This window comes from Sander lucioperca, chromosome 1 (assembly GCF_008315115.2).
Source record: "Sander lucioperca isolate FBNREF2018 chromosome 1, SLUC_FBN_1.2, whole genome shotgun sequence".
Classification (NCBI taxonomy): domain Eukaryota; kingdom Metazoa; phylum Chordata; class Actinopteri; order Perciformes; family Percidae; genus Sander; species Sander lucioperca.
Window position 1 is genome coordinate 10,665,292 of NC_050173.1, and position 20,013 is coordinate 10,685,304.

General features: G+C 39.5%; 2 protein-coding genes across 10 annotated transcripts in view; both read right to left on the reverse strand.

The window, feature by feature from the left end:
• Positions 1-1,706, reverse strand: part of lhx6 (LIM homeobox 6) — a 14,572-nt gene extending 12,866 nt beyond the window's left edge. For 2 of the 4 annotated variants that reach the window (XR_004895808.1, XM_031278148.2), the window contains exons 1-2: positions 1,220-1,704; positions 276-347 (exon numbers count right to left, since the gene is read on the reverse strand). Coding sequence is in view for 2 of the 4 variants with exons in the window: in XM_031278148.2 (XP_031134008.1) it covers positions 276-347; positions 1,220-1,297 (150 nt within the window). In the remaining 2 variants the exon portion in view is untranslated. Of the gene's footprint in view, positions 1-275; positions 348-1,219 lie in introns of all 4 variants that reach the window. The other 2 variants (XR_004895824.1, XM_031278149.2) reach the window with 2 other exon arrangements.
• Positions 1,707-3,804: 2,098 nt separating this feature from the next.
• rbm18 (RNA binding motif protein 18) lies at positions 3,805-19,953 on the reverse strand. Of its 6 annotated transcripts, none has more exons than XM_035995381.1 (8): positions 19,612-19,671; positions 18,537-18,555; positions 18,210-18,323; positions 12,993-13,119; positions 11,748-11,834; positions 6,810-6,910; positions 5,091-5,314; positions 3,805-5,049 (listed from the first exon to the last, which is right to left on the reverse strand). In XM_035995381.1, the coding sequence occupies exons 3-7, from the start codon at positions 18,314-18,316 to the stop codon at positions 5,131-5,133; spliced, it is 606 nt and encodes a 201-aa protein (XP_035851274.1). In that variant the 5' UTR covers positions 18,317-18,323; positions 18,537-18,555; positions 19,612-19,671; the 3' UTR covers positions 3,805-5,049; positions 5,091-5,130. The 6 variants fall into 6 exon arrangements, with proteins under 6 accessions (XP_035851274.1, XP_035851229.1, XP_035851305.1 ...); XM_035995336.1 differs by lacking the exon at positions 19,612-19,671 and adding an exon at positions 19,694-19,953 and having other exon boundaries at positions 4,363-5,049; XM_035995412.1 differs by lacking the exons at positions 18,537-18,555; positions 19,612-19,671 and adding an exon at positions 19,694-19,953 and having other exon boundaries at positions 4,363-5,049; positions 11,754-11,834.
• Positions 19,954-20,013: the final 60 nt, after the last annotated feature.

The window sequence follows — 20,013 nt, forward strand, 5'->3', positions numbered from 1 at the left end:
GCACAGCTCAGTAACACACAAAATAATCCCCACAGTGCCAGTTTGCAGATGTCGCCAGGTTTTTTTTTTGTTTTTTTTTTAATGTTGTAGTCTATTTCAATGCACGCATAATTGTCACATGTAAAATATGTAGCCTGTTTGCATGAATCCTAACTATATAATTCCACGTGCAGTGGATGCACTCGGGCCAAGGGTCAAGTACTGCGCAAAATAGACGCACTGAATTATCCAGACATTTTTTTATAGCATAAATAAATAGGCAATAAAGCTCTCACCATTGGCGCGTGTTTAGAGTCCACACTGCAGCGCGAGGCTCCCGGTGTACTCTGATGCTCGGCGGAGATCACCTATAAGACAACGTTCAGTAAGCGGCAGGTCTTCATCACTTTTCCCGTGTCATCGTCAGCTGAGAAATCCTCGGGAGACATTTGCAGACAGCTCTTCAAGGCTACTCCTATGCTATATAAAGTGGTCCTGACAATAAACCCCGGATAAAACTGTTAAAAGGGCCCCCGCAACAAAAGGCACATTTTAATGAAGCTATTTCAATTTGGATTGATTTTTCCCTGCCCTTAACCCGTGCCTCTCAGAATAATAGTATTTTCTTCGCAATCCAGGACACGAGAGTGGAGGGAACTACCTGTAATTACAAATAGCTTGAAACGTTGTGGATAAGAGGGACCCGGAGTGTCAATTTCAACTGTCAATCAGAGAAAGGCAACGGGTCACCCAAAGAATTGCAAATTTGATTTTTAATGGCTGTAATTAAAATCCAATTCTTCTCAGGCGAATTGGCAGCGCTCGAGAGGCTCGCGGACCGCAAATCACGCTATTCATAACAGAGAGGCGCGTGCCTCTTTACAGCGGCTGGCGCGTGTAGCTGATCTCAGTACACAAGCAGTGATTCTTATGACATCACAGAGAGACAAAACAAAAGTCACACACGATGCGGCGGGCTGCAAATAAACTGCACGCTTTTGCAACAGCAGATAGATCCACGCAGCGTTCAAGAAAGAAGATAAACCGTTTGGTAAATCAAAATGATTTCACATTGAGGCTTCGTTATACCACATATCGCGACTTGTATGCCATCAGATAAAAAGCTAATTCAGTGTAAACCAAGCAGTGAAGGCCCACACAGTGCATAAGTGGGCTACCTCTCCAATTTGGACCTTTTACGCACAAAGATGAAGCCCAGCCGTGTCCAAAGTGTTAGTACCTGTTTCGTGGGAATTCCTTCGGATAGAATCTTATTTCCCTCTGAAAGAGGGGACAAAACTTCATTTTTCCAGTACATGAACCCCTGGAGTCTCACAGCGTACAGTGTCTCCAAACTCGATGCGTGGAATCAGGAGAAGACTCGGCGATGGGCGTCAAAACTTGTACCATCCGTACCATATACCATGCGTGGATTCGGGTGTAACCGGCGCACAGTGTTGTTTTTAACGCAAAAGGCTATCTCTCTTTAAAACGCTGCTGTGCGCGACGATCAAACTACAGAAGTTATGCAGAGGCTGCTGCTCCTCAGAAAGCCTTATTTAGAACAGAAAGAAGTCTTCCTTTCCCCGTTTCCCCCTCTCTCCACTTTTGGGAAAGAGTCTGACTACAGGAAGTGAATCAAATTGAGGGGCTGGCAACTTTTACTCCAAGGCTTCATAGGTGCAGGGGAGACTGCAGGGCTGCAAAGTCGACGGGAGCGCAGAGAACCAGAGGGTATTTGAAGAGCTGTAGTGAAAGTTTGTGCGGCTCTCTGGCCTGCCTTATAGTTAAAGAAGGGGGAGGGTGAAGAAAGAGGTTCATATGCGTGAGAAGGGTGGACACACTTTGGAACAGTTACGACAGAAACTTACTCAAACTCTGCTGGTGTATGTTTGATATCTTAGACATTTATAGCTGCTGCCAGAGAGAAAAAAATCCTAATGTAAATTATAGTTATTTTTTTTAATTACCATTTATTTGCTACTAGAAATGTACAACTAGAGCTGACTGTAGGCTGTAACGCAATAATTAACATACATACTCGGGCATATAAATAGACTCTTTTATAGGCCTACACCGCGTCTGCATATATATGTTGGGTTGTATTCAGGCTCAGTATCTACACTAGAACAGAAAAATAATGCCTCAAAATGCATGAAAACATAACCATAATTCATTTATTCAAATTCCATAGTGTAAAATATAAGTTAATTAATGAATTATAATGGTGTTAAATGTTCCTCGCTCCCACGTATTTTAACGTCCATAAGGCTTAGTTTTCATATTAAAATGCTTTCGTTACCTACATTATTTCCAAATATTTAAATCCCGCGTGTTGTGTATAATTATGGTGAAACACTTAATTTGCAAGGCAGAAAAAAACACTCAACAAATAAAGATTAACAGATAAACAATGACAATAGAAAACGTCATGGTTGCATTTCAATCCATGGCCTATATTAGACTTTCCTTTTGCCACAATGATTTTAGGCCATAGCCTATAACCTAAACAAACAAAACAAAAAAAGTAACAGCTATATATATATATCTATATATATATATATATATATATATATATATCTATATATATATATATATCTATATATATATTTATTTTTTTTTGTTTTTGTTTTTTTTGTTTTGTTTTTGTTTTATCATGTAAATCAGTGGCTCCCAACCTTTGTGGTCAGAGGTCCCTCCCCCCACAGTCCTGTCAGATGAACTCATGTAGCCTACCCCTTCATCAATTCCCAATGTGCACTATTCAATATATAAAAGTGGATATTGTAATTTTTTCATACAATTGAACTGTCAATATTAAGGTTGGTTTGTTTCGAAATCGTACTACTTGGAGTGAAGCTAAATGTTTCAACCGTTTATCCACCATAGGCTACTTTTAGCTAACCATTTCAGCCGCTTATACTGCAATACTTTCAGCCGCTTATACTGTAATACTTTCAGCCATGCATTTCTACCATTTATTCATTACTTTAAGATACCTGTTTAAACTTCTGTGTTCAGGTGTTACAGCTGATATATTCTTTTGAGGAAATTATAATTTCTATTTATTTCATTTTTTTTTTTTTTATTCGACTGCTTCCACAATCTTTCCAAGTAGGCCTACCCCCCCACACACACACACACACACCCCCCGGCACCAGCAGAAGTAGCCCATCACTGATGTAAAGTGTAGAGGAGCTGATGCACATGAAACAAATACTCACGAAAGTGTTTAACGAAAGGGAAGCCTGATGATTACAGGATGTGTTATGAGCCCACACACCGGTTTACATCGACGTGTCAATCAGGCTGTCCGCAAGGATCCAGCAATTATCTGTAAATCTACAGTGCAGAAATAATCCCATCAAAAATAAACCACAGCAAAAACAAAATTAACAGACTTCTTCATCATTCCAGAGGAGAAATTAATTTAAAATATTGACTCAACTGAACCTAATTTTAATGAATAGGCCTTTTATTGAAAACAGGTAAATACACACATTGCAAAGAAATCATTCATTAGATCTAATGGCCATCAGAAACATTCTGCAATCGGGTTATTTTACAACAAAGAATTTAAAAAAGGGCTGACTCGGGTCAAGAGGTAGGATTTGATTTGCTCGCTGCGCACGAAATGATGCTCTTTCGTTTTATGTTGTACAATTAGTCTGCCGAGCTCCATCCATGCTGCAATGTTATCTAGCCTAATATGTGACTTATATATTCTTAGTCGACTCTGTTCTGCAAAAGACCTTTGGTTGCCGAATTCTTTCTTCACGCAAACAAATTCAGACTAAAATTTCGCCAACATATTTCGTTGCATACTTTTTTTTTTTTTTGCCTTGAGGTTTTATAGTCTCACACTGCATGTCACACCTGCAGAGAAACTCGGATCACATCAAAAGTATAGTGCTCCATGAACACACAGAAATCAACACAAATTGCATTTTAAAATAGAATGTTTCCACATTAACCCCATATGCAAAAGGCCAACAAAATATTATATCGATTTACAGCAAATTTTGGTAGACTGCACAAAAATGAATTAAAAAAAAGTTAATATCCACCATGCCTCGGGAGGGGGGGGAGGGGCTGCGACTCAAAACAGGGTGGATGCTTTAATAAACAGGATTATTAGTTATTACAGAAAACATTGGGATATTTGTCAGTACTGACAATAATGTAACTGTGGTAATCTGCTTTAAAAAATCTGTGATAATTCAGGACTGTATTTTTAACCCCTAGTGAATTCAATTGGATTATATCAGCAAAATCATGGTAACTGAGAGCAAATGTTGCTGACTGACAAAACATACAACTGAATCCTGTATTTCAAGAGCAATGTAGAAAATCTACAAAATGGCATAAAACACACTGCAGATGTGATATCTAATAGCTTTTAATTGAAAAATTGAAACAAAGAGAGGAGGTAAGGGAAATACCAAAACTCTACACAACACAAAAAGATCAGTAAAAATAGATTGACTGCAGTCATATAAAAATTGGATCCAAGCAAATGTCACACAAAAATACTGCAACTTACAGTAAGTGTCGCTGAGTGGCTAATAATTTGAACTCCATGAATACAAACCTGTTACAAATCCATGTATTTCTTCCTCTTCACTGACATCTTGAATAAAGACAATGTGACTGTATTTCACCTTTAAATAATATGATCTGAAAGTAAAAACGTGAAAAATAAGAGGATCGGCATTTAGACTCTTTAATAATATTTCTCTTTCCTGGCGGCGGCGCATCATGTCACTCACAGCTGTATGATTCTCCTGCATTAAATCTCTGCAAAAGTGAGAAAGCAGACAAATAAGATAAGGGATCCAACCTGCACAGCAGTCAGGTATGGGGCATATGTTAAGACTAAATAATATCTGATACTGTAAACCCCAAATAACTAAAATCACTTTAGGTAATTGTCCATGATTGCTGTGAATACTCCCAAAGAGTCCGGGTTCTCAAAGTATTGTCAAATCCTTTTATTCCCAGATAGGATGTGTATAGTCTTTATAGTATCTAGTGTAGAGTCTGTTTGTGTGTAGGTGGGGGCTGGAGTGGAGAGGGTGGGGGTGGGGGGGATGGGGGTGGGGGGGGGGGGGGGGGGGGGGGGTTGTCCTCCAGAATGAGTGGGAGGATGGGTCATCTCCTAAACTTGCGGAAGGGCCTGCTCTGGTTATTGTGGTGTGATTTAGAGTAGGGCTCCCAGCGTTTCCTCTCTGGCGGTTTATTGTGAACGTAGGCTGACGGGCCCGAGTAGTCATCATCTGGATTCTCCTCCATCATCTGGAGCTTGGCCTCAATGGCGCGGATCTTAGCACTCGTACTAGAGGTAAAAAAAAAATAGGAAAAGAGGAGGGAGAGGAGAGGTTAGCAGCGAGGCTGAGGGGGAATTACCAGTGCTGGTGCTGAGGGGCAAACGGAGTGATGGACAGATCTTGGCTCTTGGCTGAGGGGAAAAGAAGAGGAGGTATTAGCACTCTTAGTAGTGGGAAGGACAGATGCAGGAAAAAAGGGAGCACAAGCAAGAGATTGCCAGTTGTGCTGCATGAAAAGTAGAGGAAAACTTGTATTTAAATGGTACAACAGTTTTGAAGGAGCAAGTGAGAAAAATGTCAGTGCAGGCGAGAAGAAGAGTTGAATGAGGGAATGAGAGAGGAACAGATATAAAAAAGCAGGAGAGAGAAAGTCTAGAGTAGGTATAGTGGGGAGAAAGGCAGAAAAGAGTGTTTATATTTGCTATCTTGTGCTGTGTGGAGAGAGTGATTTTGAAGTTTACGCTAGAATCAAAGTGTGGAGACTTTCCTGAGAAACATCCTGATAGCTGATAACTCGTTACGTACACTAGATCGTCTCGGCAAGAGTTGGTACTGTGAGCACGAGGCCTCTTCACCGACTAGTGCTCCTTTTGACTGCCGTACCTACAGTGTGCGTCAATATGTGAATGTAGGCTGGAAGTGTAGCCACAATAATGGAACATGTTAGATGTTGCTTTAACAGGACTTCTACATTTTTTGAAACAAAGTGTTGGTCCATCTGTACACAGATGAACTCAACTTGTGAGGAAAGAAACAAGCTCACAAGTTCTCCTTCAAAAATGTCAGGACCAAGCTTAGCCAGCGTCCACACTGAGCTGGCTAAATCTGAAAATGTCCTTTTTGACATCCATCCATCCATCCACACTAGCATTTTCAGATGATTATTTGACAACCTCCATCCACATTTAAACATCAAAACAAAAAGGAAATGGGTACATTTCTTCTTGTTCTTCTGGTTTGCATTCAGTAACATAAAACATCTGGTAAGGAGTGGTGTTGGCTGATTCTCAGCTGGTTAAACCTCTGTTGTCACCTCCTGCTCTCCATGGTCACCTATACAGTGTTTCAATATAGCCTGACTGACAATTGTTCATTAACATATTTTTAAGCTTCTGTTGTCAGACAAGTGAACAAACATAAAATAGCGATAGTGATAAAAGCTACCGTTAACCAAAGCGAACAGTGATTGGCAAAAAGTAGGCTTCTTACTGCCACACAGGCCTCCACTTTGTCTGAGCAGGCTTACATCATTGTTTTCCAGTTTTCCTTGTCCACACTAAAATGCGAGGCCAGTGTTTTCAGAGTGGTCCACTCAGGGCACTGCTTTCAAGGAGCTTAGTTGTTGATGGCTTAGTGCGGGCAGAAGGACCAAATAATGGGGAACCTTTTTTTAATTTAGCTGGCTTAGTGTGGACATAGTCTGAGAGAAATGAAAATGGATAAAAACGTCAGAATAATAAAAAAAAAACAGAGCCGATGTCGCTGTGTGTGTTTGTTACCAACCTGAGGTGGTTGGCAGTTACCGGTCCATCGTCTGCCGCGCCGCTGCATGACGGTTCTAGGCTCGGAGGCATCGTCTTGTCATTACGGAAACCTTCAAACCTCTGTAGAGAAGTCATGTGGCCAAAACAAAATGATCCACACAAACAGTGATGGAAACATGGATGGGACAGACAGATGGAGAGAGACAAAAGGCGTAAAATAACAGGTAGAAGCAAGAAAAGACCCTTGTGCAGGGAGATAGAGACACATGGATAGTTGCAGCTAAAACAAAAGATTTGCTTAGTGCATAATGTGTGCTTGTCTAGACTTGGACTTGTGTCAAAGTCAAGACAATACTGTCAAAAGGATTTAGATAGTAACATGTTCTCAGTGCATTTAGAAACATTTTAGTGTCCAGTTGAAACAGGACCACAAAGCAAGTAGATAAAGAGAAGACAGAGAAGAAGAAAAACATCATGTGAACCAGACATTTAGAAACCATCAGACCTCTTAATAAATCCTGACAGCATTTCTCTGGAGAGCCAACTCCAGCTTCCTCCCACAAAAATCAACATTAAGAAAGTGAAGTATTGATTTTGTTTGTGTCTGCTCAAACAGACAGTAACCATGCAGGACTGTGCGTCCAGCTCATAATCACACCCTAAGGCACGATGGAGGATAAAGAGGGAGCAGCTGAAGAGCAAAAACCAACGTCTGCACTCATTCCTTTCAAAAACCACCTTCCAAACATCTCCACCAGCCAACACAGAACTCTCGAAACCTGTGAAGAAAAAGAAGACAAAAAAAAAAACGAAACAACAGTCACATGATGGGCGTGAGGAAACCCCGGCACTTGGTACAGCTGCAGCCATTCACAGGAATATGATGCTTAGAAATCAGTTGGTGTAAATGTATAAAGTTATATAAATGTGCGCACACACACACACACACACACACACACACACACACACACACACACTTTCCAAATAAATAAATAACATGTTTAGCCAAGAATAGGTCTAAAACAATGACCATTCCACCAGCCAGGACCCTTCCCTTCCACCTATTCCTAAAGGCATGTAGCTGGAATGCATATAGATCTAGGTACAGTAGAACCAATCAGGCCATATTGACTCTGTACACAAGCCAAAGCTTAAGTGATGGGAAGATTAACTTAAAATGTTTCTTGTTGTTCCAATAGTTGCACATTTGATTTTAAATAGCCTACACCACTGGTTCTCAAACTGTGGTACCTTTACCAATGGTGGTACGCAAGCTCCCTCTAGTGGTACGCGGATGGAATCTCTGATATATTTCTTTTTTTTAAATGAAATTAATTAATTTAAAAACAATACTATAGAAATACTACAACATTTCCAATAATACCTAAAGTGGCTATATGTAACTTTCAGTATGGGTCGATTTCAGCGGCCCCTTTGGACAAAAGCGGTAGTGTTTTTACCACACCTGCTGTCGTTAAGGTTCGCGTTACCGGGAGGTCATATAGTTGTGATGAATGTTTTGCTGAGACAAATAATCCATTTACAATAAGAGAATAAGTTACAGATGCGTTGTTGCATTTCAAGTGTTGCATACGGTGAGCTAAACTGGGTAACAACATTATCACTGCAGTGTTTCCCCTAGGATTTTTTCCTAGAGGGTTGGTGACTCTCCCCCAAAAAGTAGGGGGGGGATACGCACCACTGCGCACTGCTCTCATGTCCGCTGTAGCCAGTTTCATAGATTATAGTGGAAGTGTCCGCTCCGCATATGTTACAAGTGCAATGTAGCCAGCCCGTAATTTAAAATTAATTGAACTTTTAAGGCGAGGAACGAGAAGTGTATTGCCTGTATGTGTGAGAACAGCTTTATCTCGCACAGCCGCCCCCCCCAAAACATTGGTAGGGGAGACACTGCACTGTCAAAAGCCAAAGCAATAAGAGATTGTTGTAGCAACCAACATAGTAATTACTTAGATCAATAAAGCACATTTCATGAAACCCAAGGACGCTTTGCACAAGTACAGGGGAACAAGGGAAAAGAAAAAGTAGGACAACACAAACACGGACTAAAAGGAATAAAACGTCCGCGCTAAATGGAAGGGGGGCGTAATTGAATGTCGGCTACTGACGTACAACCATTTCACGCAATCTAAAGTTATTTTATGAATGAAATAGATATATTACATAACTGAGGGCCAATTCGGGGATGTTTTTGAATTATTTACAATCCCGTAATTGTCTCCATCTGTTGAAAGCCCGACCGAGTGTGATTTGGTTTCGCCCGTTGTCTTTCACTTTCCCTTTTAGCTTTTAGTTCTTCGTTTAATTTCCTTCTTTTCCTGTGATGCCCCTACCCCAGTATCAACCATAACTACAACAGATAACTTCTAAAATAAAATGAAAATACAATTAGGCCTACATTAGGACATCTCCTGCTACCTTTTACCTGGCTGGATACACTAACACAGGCTTTATGGAGTTACGCTGAAATCGGTGACCCGTCAGATTGTGAGCTCTGTAGCGCCGTCTACCTGCCGTAAATCATTTTGTGACTTTGCGGGAAAAATCGGACCCGGGCAAAGGAATTAATAAAAATGATATAAAAATAGCGTTATTTTCACTGTTAGTCTCGTTTTCTGTTACAGGTCATTTATGATCATCAGATGGAACGTTACACAGTTTCAGAAACATTTAAAAGTTACATATAGTCACTTTAAACTAGGATCAGTTAAAAGTAATTAAAAATAAGTGTTTGTTTAAGTGTAATATTTTTGTTTCCATATCAGCTTGCTACATAGTTACGTTCATGGTCGGGGTGTGCATACATCCATAATTAGTTACGAGCTTTGATGGCAAGATAGTAGGCAGAGGCAAAAAGAATGGTTGAAAAACACAGCATTGTGTCTCCAAACTTTAACTATTAGGAAGAGAAGTGTGGATGAGGAGAATATTTCGAGCAGCCCTGTTAAAACTATAGTGATAGTTGCTACTTAAGCAGCGGCGGTGAAGTCTCCACAGCACCTGCTAGCAGCAAATGATGCAAAACAGTAATATGACCCGAGTTACCTCAAATTTAGATTCAGATGGAAGTACAGCATGGTGGTCAACAATAAATATTGTTTTTTAGGAATAAACCTGCCTCCTGCGTGAACTGTCCTTAGCTGAATAGGGTAGGCCTACACTACACTATGTAACGTGGGCCACAAAGGTGGTACTTAGAGGCAAGTTTGAGAACCACTGGCCTACACTAATAGTAATCACACAATTAGTTAAGCGTGTTAAGAGATTTATTAAGGATTAAAATAAGTGTTTCATGTGTTATAGTTCATCATGGATACAGTCACAGGAAGTTAATAGAAGGTTAGTGATGATGAGTTTCAGGTACCAATAATGTAACATGCATAGAACAGAACTTGGCTTAACTGTGTATTAATAAATACAGAATAATACAGTAATGAATTAGGACATTATTTGTTTAACTGTTTGAAAAGATGTGTGAAGAATTTGGGGGAAACTTTAATAAACGTTCATCAACGTGATTTTCTCTCTTTTAAAGCCTATTTAATGAAGTCAAGATGTAAGCCTGGAAATAAGACAACAACTTCCAACGCCGGCTGTCTCTGACTCACTTATCCCAGCAGCACGTCACTTCTGGGTTGGAAAGGCCTCGCTAAAAACATATCACATTCAACTGGACCTGAGCTGGCCCCATTGCTGGAAAATTGCTCTAATCTTACTCGTGTAAAATAAGATCACACTGGAAAATCCCATTTTATATCCCGAAGCAGAATAATCCCAGACTGTGTCAGACAATGTGAGGATCATTTTGATTGATATATTGGTCTCAAACTTAAATTAGGCATCTTGCAATTCACCTTTATCAGCTGTGACACTGACTAGAAATCTTGGTCCACAGCGAGCAGCTGGACCGAACCAAATTCCTGTGGTGCAGCTTTGCTCATACCTGGCTGATGTGTTTGCAACATCATATTAACCATGCTTTGAATCTGAGCATGCTTGAAAATTAAGACAGAACCCAAAATTTTAACACCGACTTTTACAAACGCTATTTGGGTACTATAAAACTAAACAGGTTAATTAGCTGTTATATGCTTAAAATTTTACGCATGGAGGCCGAACACTACTTCCAGTATGTCACGTACTTGTAGAGACAGAAAGATACCAATTTTTTCAAACAAAAATTAATTTTAATATTAACACACCTGTACCTGTAGATTAAACGTGCTGTAGCTCAGTAATGCAGCAAAACACATCTTCTGGCTGATAACTTTGCTAATAAAAGTGTATCCTACCTATGTTAGAACAGTATTGAATTTGAGGCCACTGGCAAGTGTAAGGGAAGGGCATGCAGAAGGTGCTGACAGACACTGTGAGTAAAGTAGTTAAAACCTATTTGCATTTGATGAAACACACAGACAGCTATTCATTTTGGGATATAAAGAGCTAACATTTTAGATTTATAAAAAGGTATAATTAACTAAAGCTATTTTTGGTTGGAATGGTGGATTGAGCCCAGTTACAATGAATCTGTGAGCAGATTTATCCTACTACGTGTTGTCATAGAGCCGGCAGCATTGACCTTGACCTCCCTCTACTGTGTGTGTGTGTGTGTGTGTGTGTTTGTGTAGGGCGTGATTGGTCTCTATACAGGATATCCCTTCACCCATTGCCAGTAGGTGGTCTATTGTTAGGAGACAGGCATAGATTGTGCACTGCTCTCCATAATCTGACTACTGCAGTAGTAACGTGAAAATGTAAATCAACAGTTGCTTATAATCTTTTACCACAGTTCAGACTAAAACTCTTTATTTACTCTTTATAATTATTGGAGATTTCTCTCTTCTTTTCAGCCTTGTTTCTGTCTATGACAACAGGGACTCATCCGGATGTAAAAGATTTTCTGTTTTATAAAAAGGGAGCCGAGTTTGACACTTACCCTCACCTGTGCGTGCGCCCAGCGCACAACCAGCTTCTTGGACAAAGCTAGCTTCCCATTCAAACACTGGATTGCCCTCTCTGCCTCCTGCAGGTAGTCACACACACACACACACACACACACACACACACACACACACACACACATACACACACACACACACACACACACACACACACACACACAGAGGGAAAAGGGGAAGCAGAGAAAGGAAGAGGAACTGATTTTTGATAATCAAAAAGCAGCCTTGATGATGATTGCACCCGAGTCCTTAAATAATTAGTCTTCACCATAGAGAGATGGCAGAAACAATAATAGACGATGATGTGCCACTCTGCCTGCACAGAGACCATAACATGTGTCTCTGTTGTGTGTTTGAGAGGCAGTGTGAGTAGTTTTGTCTAATCAAAAGAGTAAGTGGCTTTGATGATAAATTATATTAATAAAGTACTTTTTCTATGTGTGTGTGAGTGTCTAAGTGTGTGCGAGTGTGTAAGATAAACACACACTTCCTCTGTATAATCCTTTTGGGAGGGCTTCATATCCCACTGATAGACACTAGCTGTGAAACAAGATGCTTATCATGATCCCTAGGCTCACACAAAACAAATACTGCCTGCTGAACCTGCGAAGCTGAGCGGGTTCCTTTTAAGTCCCTTTTCTCTCTTTTTTTTTTTTTTATAAAATACGGTCCACTTCAATTATACACATAATCAGGTCCTCCTGACTGCTTGAAACTGTCTAATAAAGCTTTCTTATGATATTTGAGAATGAGGAGCGTTATTAGACTCAATAAAGTGAATCCCTCTGATGAAATATATTAGACTGTAAGAGCGGATGTGCAAAGTACAAGGCAAAGTCACACCTATTGATTTGAGTTCATGAAGACACACAAATATATTGACATACTATCATCGTATGACTGATATATTCTTGAATTCTTGAAAAATGAAATATCTGCATTGATCCAATATCAATATCAAGTGTACTGCCAATTATTGACAGATTGTGGAATTAGAATTGTATTAATTAAAATTAGCGAGTATATCGCTTAAAAAAACTAATTATTAACATATGTGCCATGTGGTTTTTGTAACAAACACTTAGCATGACTTACAAAACTTAGTATTTGACACATCTGAGTTTGTACCATCAGTTTACAAAAATACATACTGTGGCAAAACAAAAAAAATATATAAATTAAAATCAAATATACATATTTGAAACATTAAATCTTGTATGTACCTCTCTGGTGTTAAAGTTGACAAAGCAGTAGCCCCGTGGCTGTCCCTCCAAAGGCCCAGACTTATGAAACAGGAAGTCAAACTGTTTCACATTGCCGAACTTCTCCAACAACTTCACCAGGTGATATCTGCCGAGAGAGGAATCGTGTGAAAGAGAGCACAAAAAAAGTACAAGAAAAACAGAACATAGGAAAGAGGAAAATTGTATTTGTTCTTAGTATCTATTTTGTAAAGGATTTTTAAATAAGAACACAGAACACGCTTTTATTTGATTAAAATGTCCCATGTGAGACATACTCTTATCTAACATTTCCATAATGATCAAAGACATGCACTATACAGTATATGTAGTTCAACCCTATGAACCAGCCACATAGATCGGCTCCACACTGTATTTGCAATCCTACAGTCTGTGAATCCGTCAAGTTCAGCTAATGAGAATGACAGCTTTCTCTCCCTGACACCTTTTTAGCAGCAGGCCAGCTGGTGTGGCAGTCCAGTGACAGTAAATCTCTCATTGAGACAATGCTGAGGATACAGTAGCAGGACAATGAGGGAATAAAAAAGAGGAAGCCTCAAATCCCCCCTGAGCACCGAGCTCTGCACAAACAACATCCACTCACTGTGTGGAGCTGCCTGGGACCGCTGGACTACGAATACATACATACACACATATATATATATATATATATATATATATATATATATATATATATATATATATATATATATATATATATGTGGTCATTGAAGAGCTATGTAGCGTGTGTGAGGATGTGTAGGTTTGCGTGTAACTGACCACTGGCAGCCATGGGAAAAATATTTCTTCTGACAGTGTGGAAAAGAGCAATGAGTTCGGGGCCACCTGTAGACTACTGTATGTTCACTGCTATGTCACCGTAAATACACAGGTGCTGACTGAATGTTTCCAAGCATGCTGAACAGCAGGTGCTTTTCCATTTCATGACTCATCAAAGCTCTTGTGTATTAAATGATTTATAAGTTCAATATTCTTATTTCTGCATGCACAACATAAGGCATGTTCTTTCATCTGATAAGCAATACCATGTAGGGCTGAAACTAATGTTTTTTTTTGTTTTTTTTTTACAATAAATGTATTAACTGTTTGCTCTATAACCGGTCAGAAAAGTGGCCATTATAGTTCTTATGTCCGATATTCAAACATTCAGATAAGATATTCAATTTAGTGTCGAAGAATACTAAGAAACCCAAAAAATATTCACATTAGAGAAGCTGGAACCAATAAATGTTTGGCAGTTTGCTCAAAAAACGACTGAAACGATAAATCACTGATCAAAATCGTTGCCAATTTATTTTCTTCCTTTGACGAATTATTAATTAATCAACTAATCGAGTAATTTCTTCAGGTTTAATATCATGTCATCAAGTCTGGTGTCCCTCTACCAGAAACAGTGTGTGTCTGCAGTGTCCTCCTGATTGATGAGTCATTCAAACCACCTGTGAATCACCTCATATTCTTGAATGAAAGGTAATGAGACTAAGCCTGAGCATCCTTCACTGTAAAACCAAACAAACAAAGGTCTCAGTACAGTACAGACTGCACCACCCCTGGAAACTGTACCTGTTTGCAATCAAATTAACTCACTCTTTTACACGTCATTGTAAGCACAAGCCAAAAAATACAGTTGCAGACACAACTTTATGCGGTAAAAAAAAACAAAAAAATTACAATTCATGGATTTTTTTTGGCATCGTATCAAGTAATGAATGTTCTCAAATAATTCATATAACTGATGGGCACCATTTGTTCTTCGCATCTGGTAATAAGCCATTTTCCCTGCAGAAATTTTGACTTGAAAGCACAGGTGTTACTAATAACATAAACGATGGCTCTGTTCTATTCAAGTGTCCCAGTACGTCATGATGACACCGTGACAGTGGGGCAGCATGTACAATACCAGGACCCTGAAACTGAAGCAGCTGAAATGGAATTCAGCCATCATTGATTTCATCATTAAAATCTGTGCTTTTCTTGCAGTGACATGCCAACATGTCAACATAAAAAGCAACAACAGAAACAATATTGAAAATACACAAAACAAAAGAAACCAACAAACACCTTCCTGTGTTTCTGTTTTGGTGCCTTTGCCTTGTGTGACTGTCCAGGCCTCACACTGACCCCAGGTGTTTTGTAGAACTGCTCAATTAATGCTGCAGCCTTTAATTGTTTAGTTGCTGGTTATTTTTAATCCTGAAGTGGACGTGTGTGTGTGTGTGTGTGTGTGTGTGTGTGTCACCACAAAGATGACTGTATGACGTTAATGTGCAAGCGTGCATTTATACTTAATGTGGGATACGGAGGGTGAATTGTGCGTCTCAGCTACAGGTTGTGCTAATGTCTTCCACCCTTCTATGACTCCCTGGAGGGCTTTAGGCTAAAGAGAATTCCTGCTTTTCCCAGACAACACCCTGCAAGCCTCCCATGTGAAGGTGGCTCCTCCAGCAGTAGGCTCATTAAATAAAGGTTTATCACATTACTTAAAAACACTTTTTTTGCCCTCCTTTACTCAAATAGTTTGCCTTTGCACTTTGTGCACCTCTGAACCTCTGAGACACTAATCAGGAAATGAGAAAGGCAGTCATTTAAATCAATTGCAAAAACTCTAAAATGTTTTAATGCACAAAATATGACCTCTAATGTTTCTCTATATTCAAATAAATATATAACGCATGTTTGTGCAAATGTGTAAATGTGAAAGAGATTAGATGGCTGACACTCTAAGAACATTTTTGGATGCTTGCAAGCTGAACCACAATGGACCGCTCCTCCTGGGGGCTGTAAAAACCACCGGAGGAAGAGGAGGTGAGGGGGGAGGAAAGGGAGGGAATGGTGTGGAGAGGGAGAGTAAAGTTCATAGAGGGGATGTTGACGGCAAGGTGAAAGGTGGAGGAAGAGGAGGAGAAGCCAAAAGAAGACTGGAGGTGAGGAGCCAGGTAGGAGAGACACAAGAGCTAGGAAGCAAAGAAGAGGAAGGAAGTGAAAGGGGGATGTGAGTCCAGTCCAGAAAAAGATAAGACAAAAGGTTCCGTACAGAAACTGCAGGTCAGAGGGGAATAACTCTAGAGAGGAGGGGGTGAAATTGGACTTTCTGGCAACGCAGATATCTGCAATATGTTCATATTTTCATAAGAATCTACAGCATGAGTAAGATGATGGTTATAAGTTCTTTAATTAATAATTTAAAAATCATGACAACTTCCAGGTATGCAACTTAAAATGTAACAAGAGGACGCAAAAGAGAACCGAGAGGGAGATGGTGATGAATTACCACTAATGAGAAATTCCCTCTCTCAGCAGCCAAAAGCACAAAAACATGAATATGTGCTGAAAGCCCCAGTTACACCTGCTGTGTCTTTGCTCTGTGCGCAGAGCAAGGGAATATATTATGTGGGATAGTCATCTAGGCTCTGAGAAGATCATTTCAATGGTGAAGAAGAAGTCTTATCTTTAAGAATCTTATTATTTAACAGTTTTATTTTATACTTGAATTAAATGTATTTGAAAGCTGGCCAAAGCTTGGCACTTTGCAGTTTTTAGTTGCAAACATTTTTATTTTTGTATGAAGACATATAAAGTAATATCAAACTACATTTCATTTGTTGGGTTTCTTTTTAAAAAAAAAAAAAAATCTACTGCAATCACATGGGAAAAGTAACTACTGTGAATCAAAAAGCGTTTTTGAATCGAATCGTGAGCCTAAAAATCGATATTGAATTGTGACATTTTCTGAATCGTGCACCCCTAACACACACACACACACACACACACACACACACACACACTGTTGCTTTAATACTGCTATGTTCAGCATCTCTGCTTTAAAATAAAAGGATATCTTCTAAGAAATAAAATATCACATACATTATTCTAGACTTTCTATAATGACTAAGAAACCAACTTGTAGTACACAATGTGATGTCTTTAATAAAAATAAATAATAACCAAAAAAAAAACTCTTGCAGAATAAACAAAGATGTATTAACTATTCATGGCCTCATGTACTCATAATCAGCACCTTGCATTTCAGGTCTGCATTCCTCCTCTGCACTGAGTTTTGGTTTGGCTTACCGGGACAAACAGAGGGAGTACTGCGTATGCTGCTACCTAGGAGCTAATTAATCTTCCCAATCAGCACCAGGGGCCACGGGCATTTCTCTTATTTTCCCTCCATACTGTGAAGTAGGGGCTATTTAAGGAGAGATAGAGCAGAGCGGGGAAAGGGGAAGGAAACGGCCTGTCTAGACGCCCACCAGAGCTGCAGCCCATACATTCTCCAGCAGCCCCCACAGGCACACAAACACACCCCGAAAAACTACCCTCTCTCTCCATCACAAAATGTAGGGGTGCTCTCCACATTAGCATTTAGAGTTTTGCACATTCAGACACTCTACTGCACACACATATCTAGATGCAAATGCACCATTTGAAGGATGTTTACATGTACATATGATGTCATGTAAATGTAAATGAGACAAACAAATAATGCACACAGACACCTCAGTGTGCTGAAGCTTACACCAACTGTGTACTTAAACACACACACACACACACAGTAAACAGGGCAGGTGAGTGAGGAATGATGGCTGGTCCTTAGCAGAGCAGGTCTCCACGCCTCGCTGCCTCTCTTTCACACACCCAGCCCTGTCTGCTCAGTCTCAGCATGCGATGCACACACACACTACGCACACAGTTAATCAATCATATATGCACACACACAAAGCATTGCCTCTCTATGAGACAGAGCCAGGCAAGTTACGAAGCAATGCCTCAGGTTCATAATATGAGGCCTTACTGCAACTTCAAATCCAACACTGCAAAAATCAAAAACTAACCTTGTTTTATTTTTATTCAGCTGGCTGGTTCACATATTTGAGTCTAGAGATTTGTACCTTTGTAGTTAAATACAGATGTTTTTTTCAATTCCGATAACTTTTAATGTCTTAAAATGTGATGACCAGATTATGGGGCACATTAATTATACTGTCTGACTGGTAGTTTCAGCTCCAATCTAGTTTGAAGCATATGTGTATAAAGACGCAACAAGCTGACTGGGATCTCTCTTAACCAGCAAATGCAGACTCATCATGATGTAAAGATGTTGTTAATTAATAGAGACTGTCGAGGTGAACACACGTTTCCAAAATGTGGGGTGAAACCAGTAGTGGATTTACTCACTCTGTGATTTTGGGATCAATGTTGCCTATCCACAAGCGGTTTCCATCATGGGCCACACTCTCTGACATGATGGAGGCATTTTCCACTGTCTCTGCCGCAGACGACATGTGTACTCTGTGGGAGGCAAGAATAGAAGACAGAGAAATTAGGTTTTCAAAGGAAAGGCAGGGTTAAATTCACTTTTTTGCATTTGTGTCAGATAATTAGCAGTCATTAAGGAATCCAGAAAAGTAAGCTGTTAGTTGGAAGGCTAAAATATCGCCTTACAGAGAAACTATACTATCTATACTATATTAACTATATGTCTCAGAGCACTGTGTGGCTTACATGATTGATCAAAAGGCATCTGTAAAATGAAGAAAAGTGATCAGAAAAGATCTATCCAGCCATTTGACCTACTGTATGTCAACCACATTTAGACATTCAACCTCAGACAGTGATGGGATTCTTAATGAATAAATGAATGAATAAATAATTAAATGACACCTTTGTTGCCCCTAGGGGAATTTGCTTTGCAGAAAGAGCATAAAGAAATTTCAAAAAAACATCACCAATCATACATTACAGCACATTATATAACATAAAGCATAAGCAGCATAAAAACATTATTAAAAAAAGCATAATTTGGGAAATCGATAAAGGACATCAAGTACAAGTTCAAGAAAGTGTTTATAAGAGGAAGTGCCTAGATAGGTCAAACAGTTATGCCTACAGTAAACATAGGTAGTGTTAAAAGCATGTAGACGGTGCTAGCATCAACTGTACAGTGCCTAAAGGGTTAGGCAATCAGATTTAGTACAATTCAATAAATTAAAAAGTCAACCATTTCTCAGTTTACATAGACAGGTTAATTTCCCGTGTTTTGGTATTTAATGAGCGCATTGTCTAAAGTTTAACCCAAATGTCATAGTATAAATGTCAAATACCTGGCTCATTATACATTTGATTTATGTATACATACATGTACAAGCAGTAGCGAGATTGTGGTCGAACACATTTGAGCAGCAGTCTGCACAATGTCAATATAGCTTTTCTTTTGTTGTCATTTATAGTTTAGATATCTAGCTAGCTTCTCCAGTAACCATTGATCAGAATAAGGAAATCATGTAACGTTAGGTGAGTTACTTCTATTGACAGTGTCAAGCAAACAATGGTTCTGGTATAATAATAAATAAAGAAATAATAAAGGTAGGATAAATAAATAAAGAATAACTATGTTTACTCTATGGAAACCTTGACCTATTAATAACGTTAGCTAACGTTAGCTTAGCTAACCGCAGGTTGATCGATTGACTAATATCCGCACGTTGTAAGCATTTGCTGGTTAAATCGATTGTGTAACGTTAAAATAATCTCGGTCATTCAGATGGTGAGATGTTGAAGATGAGCTAACCATATCCACTAAACGGTTAACAGTCCGTTTTGGTCGAGTAGTGGATAGCCAGCTAGCAGTTAGCTAGTTCGCTTAGATAGCATCACTTTACCTCCTCGATCCGTCAAACTTCCTCTTTGAGAGCGACTGACTTCCTAAACTTAATGTGCTACGGATCCCACTTTGGGAGGATTCAGTTGCGTCAAAACGCGAAACTAATCATTTCAATCAATTTTCACGTTTTCCTCCAATAAAACTGACCAGGTTAGCTAGCTCGGAGGATTTTCGCCTTGCTAACGTCTCACAACAAAGGCGCAGGGTGATGTTGTAGTTTGTTTAACTGCCTGTGCAGTCGAGAGGAAGCACTTGTTTTAATGTTCGGCATCTCCGCATCTCTCTCCTCGAGACTCCGAGTCACCTTGGGTCGTAGTT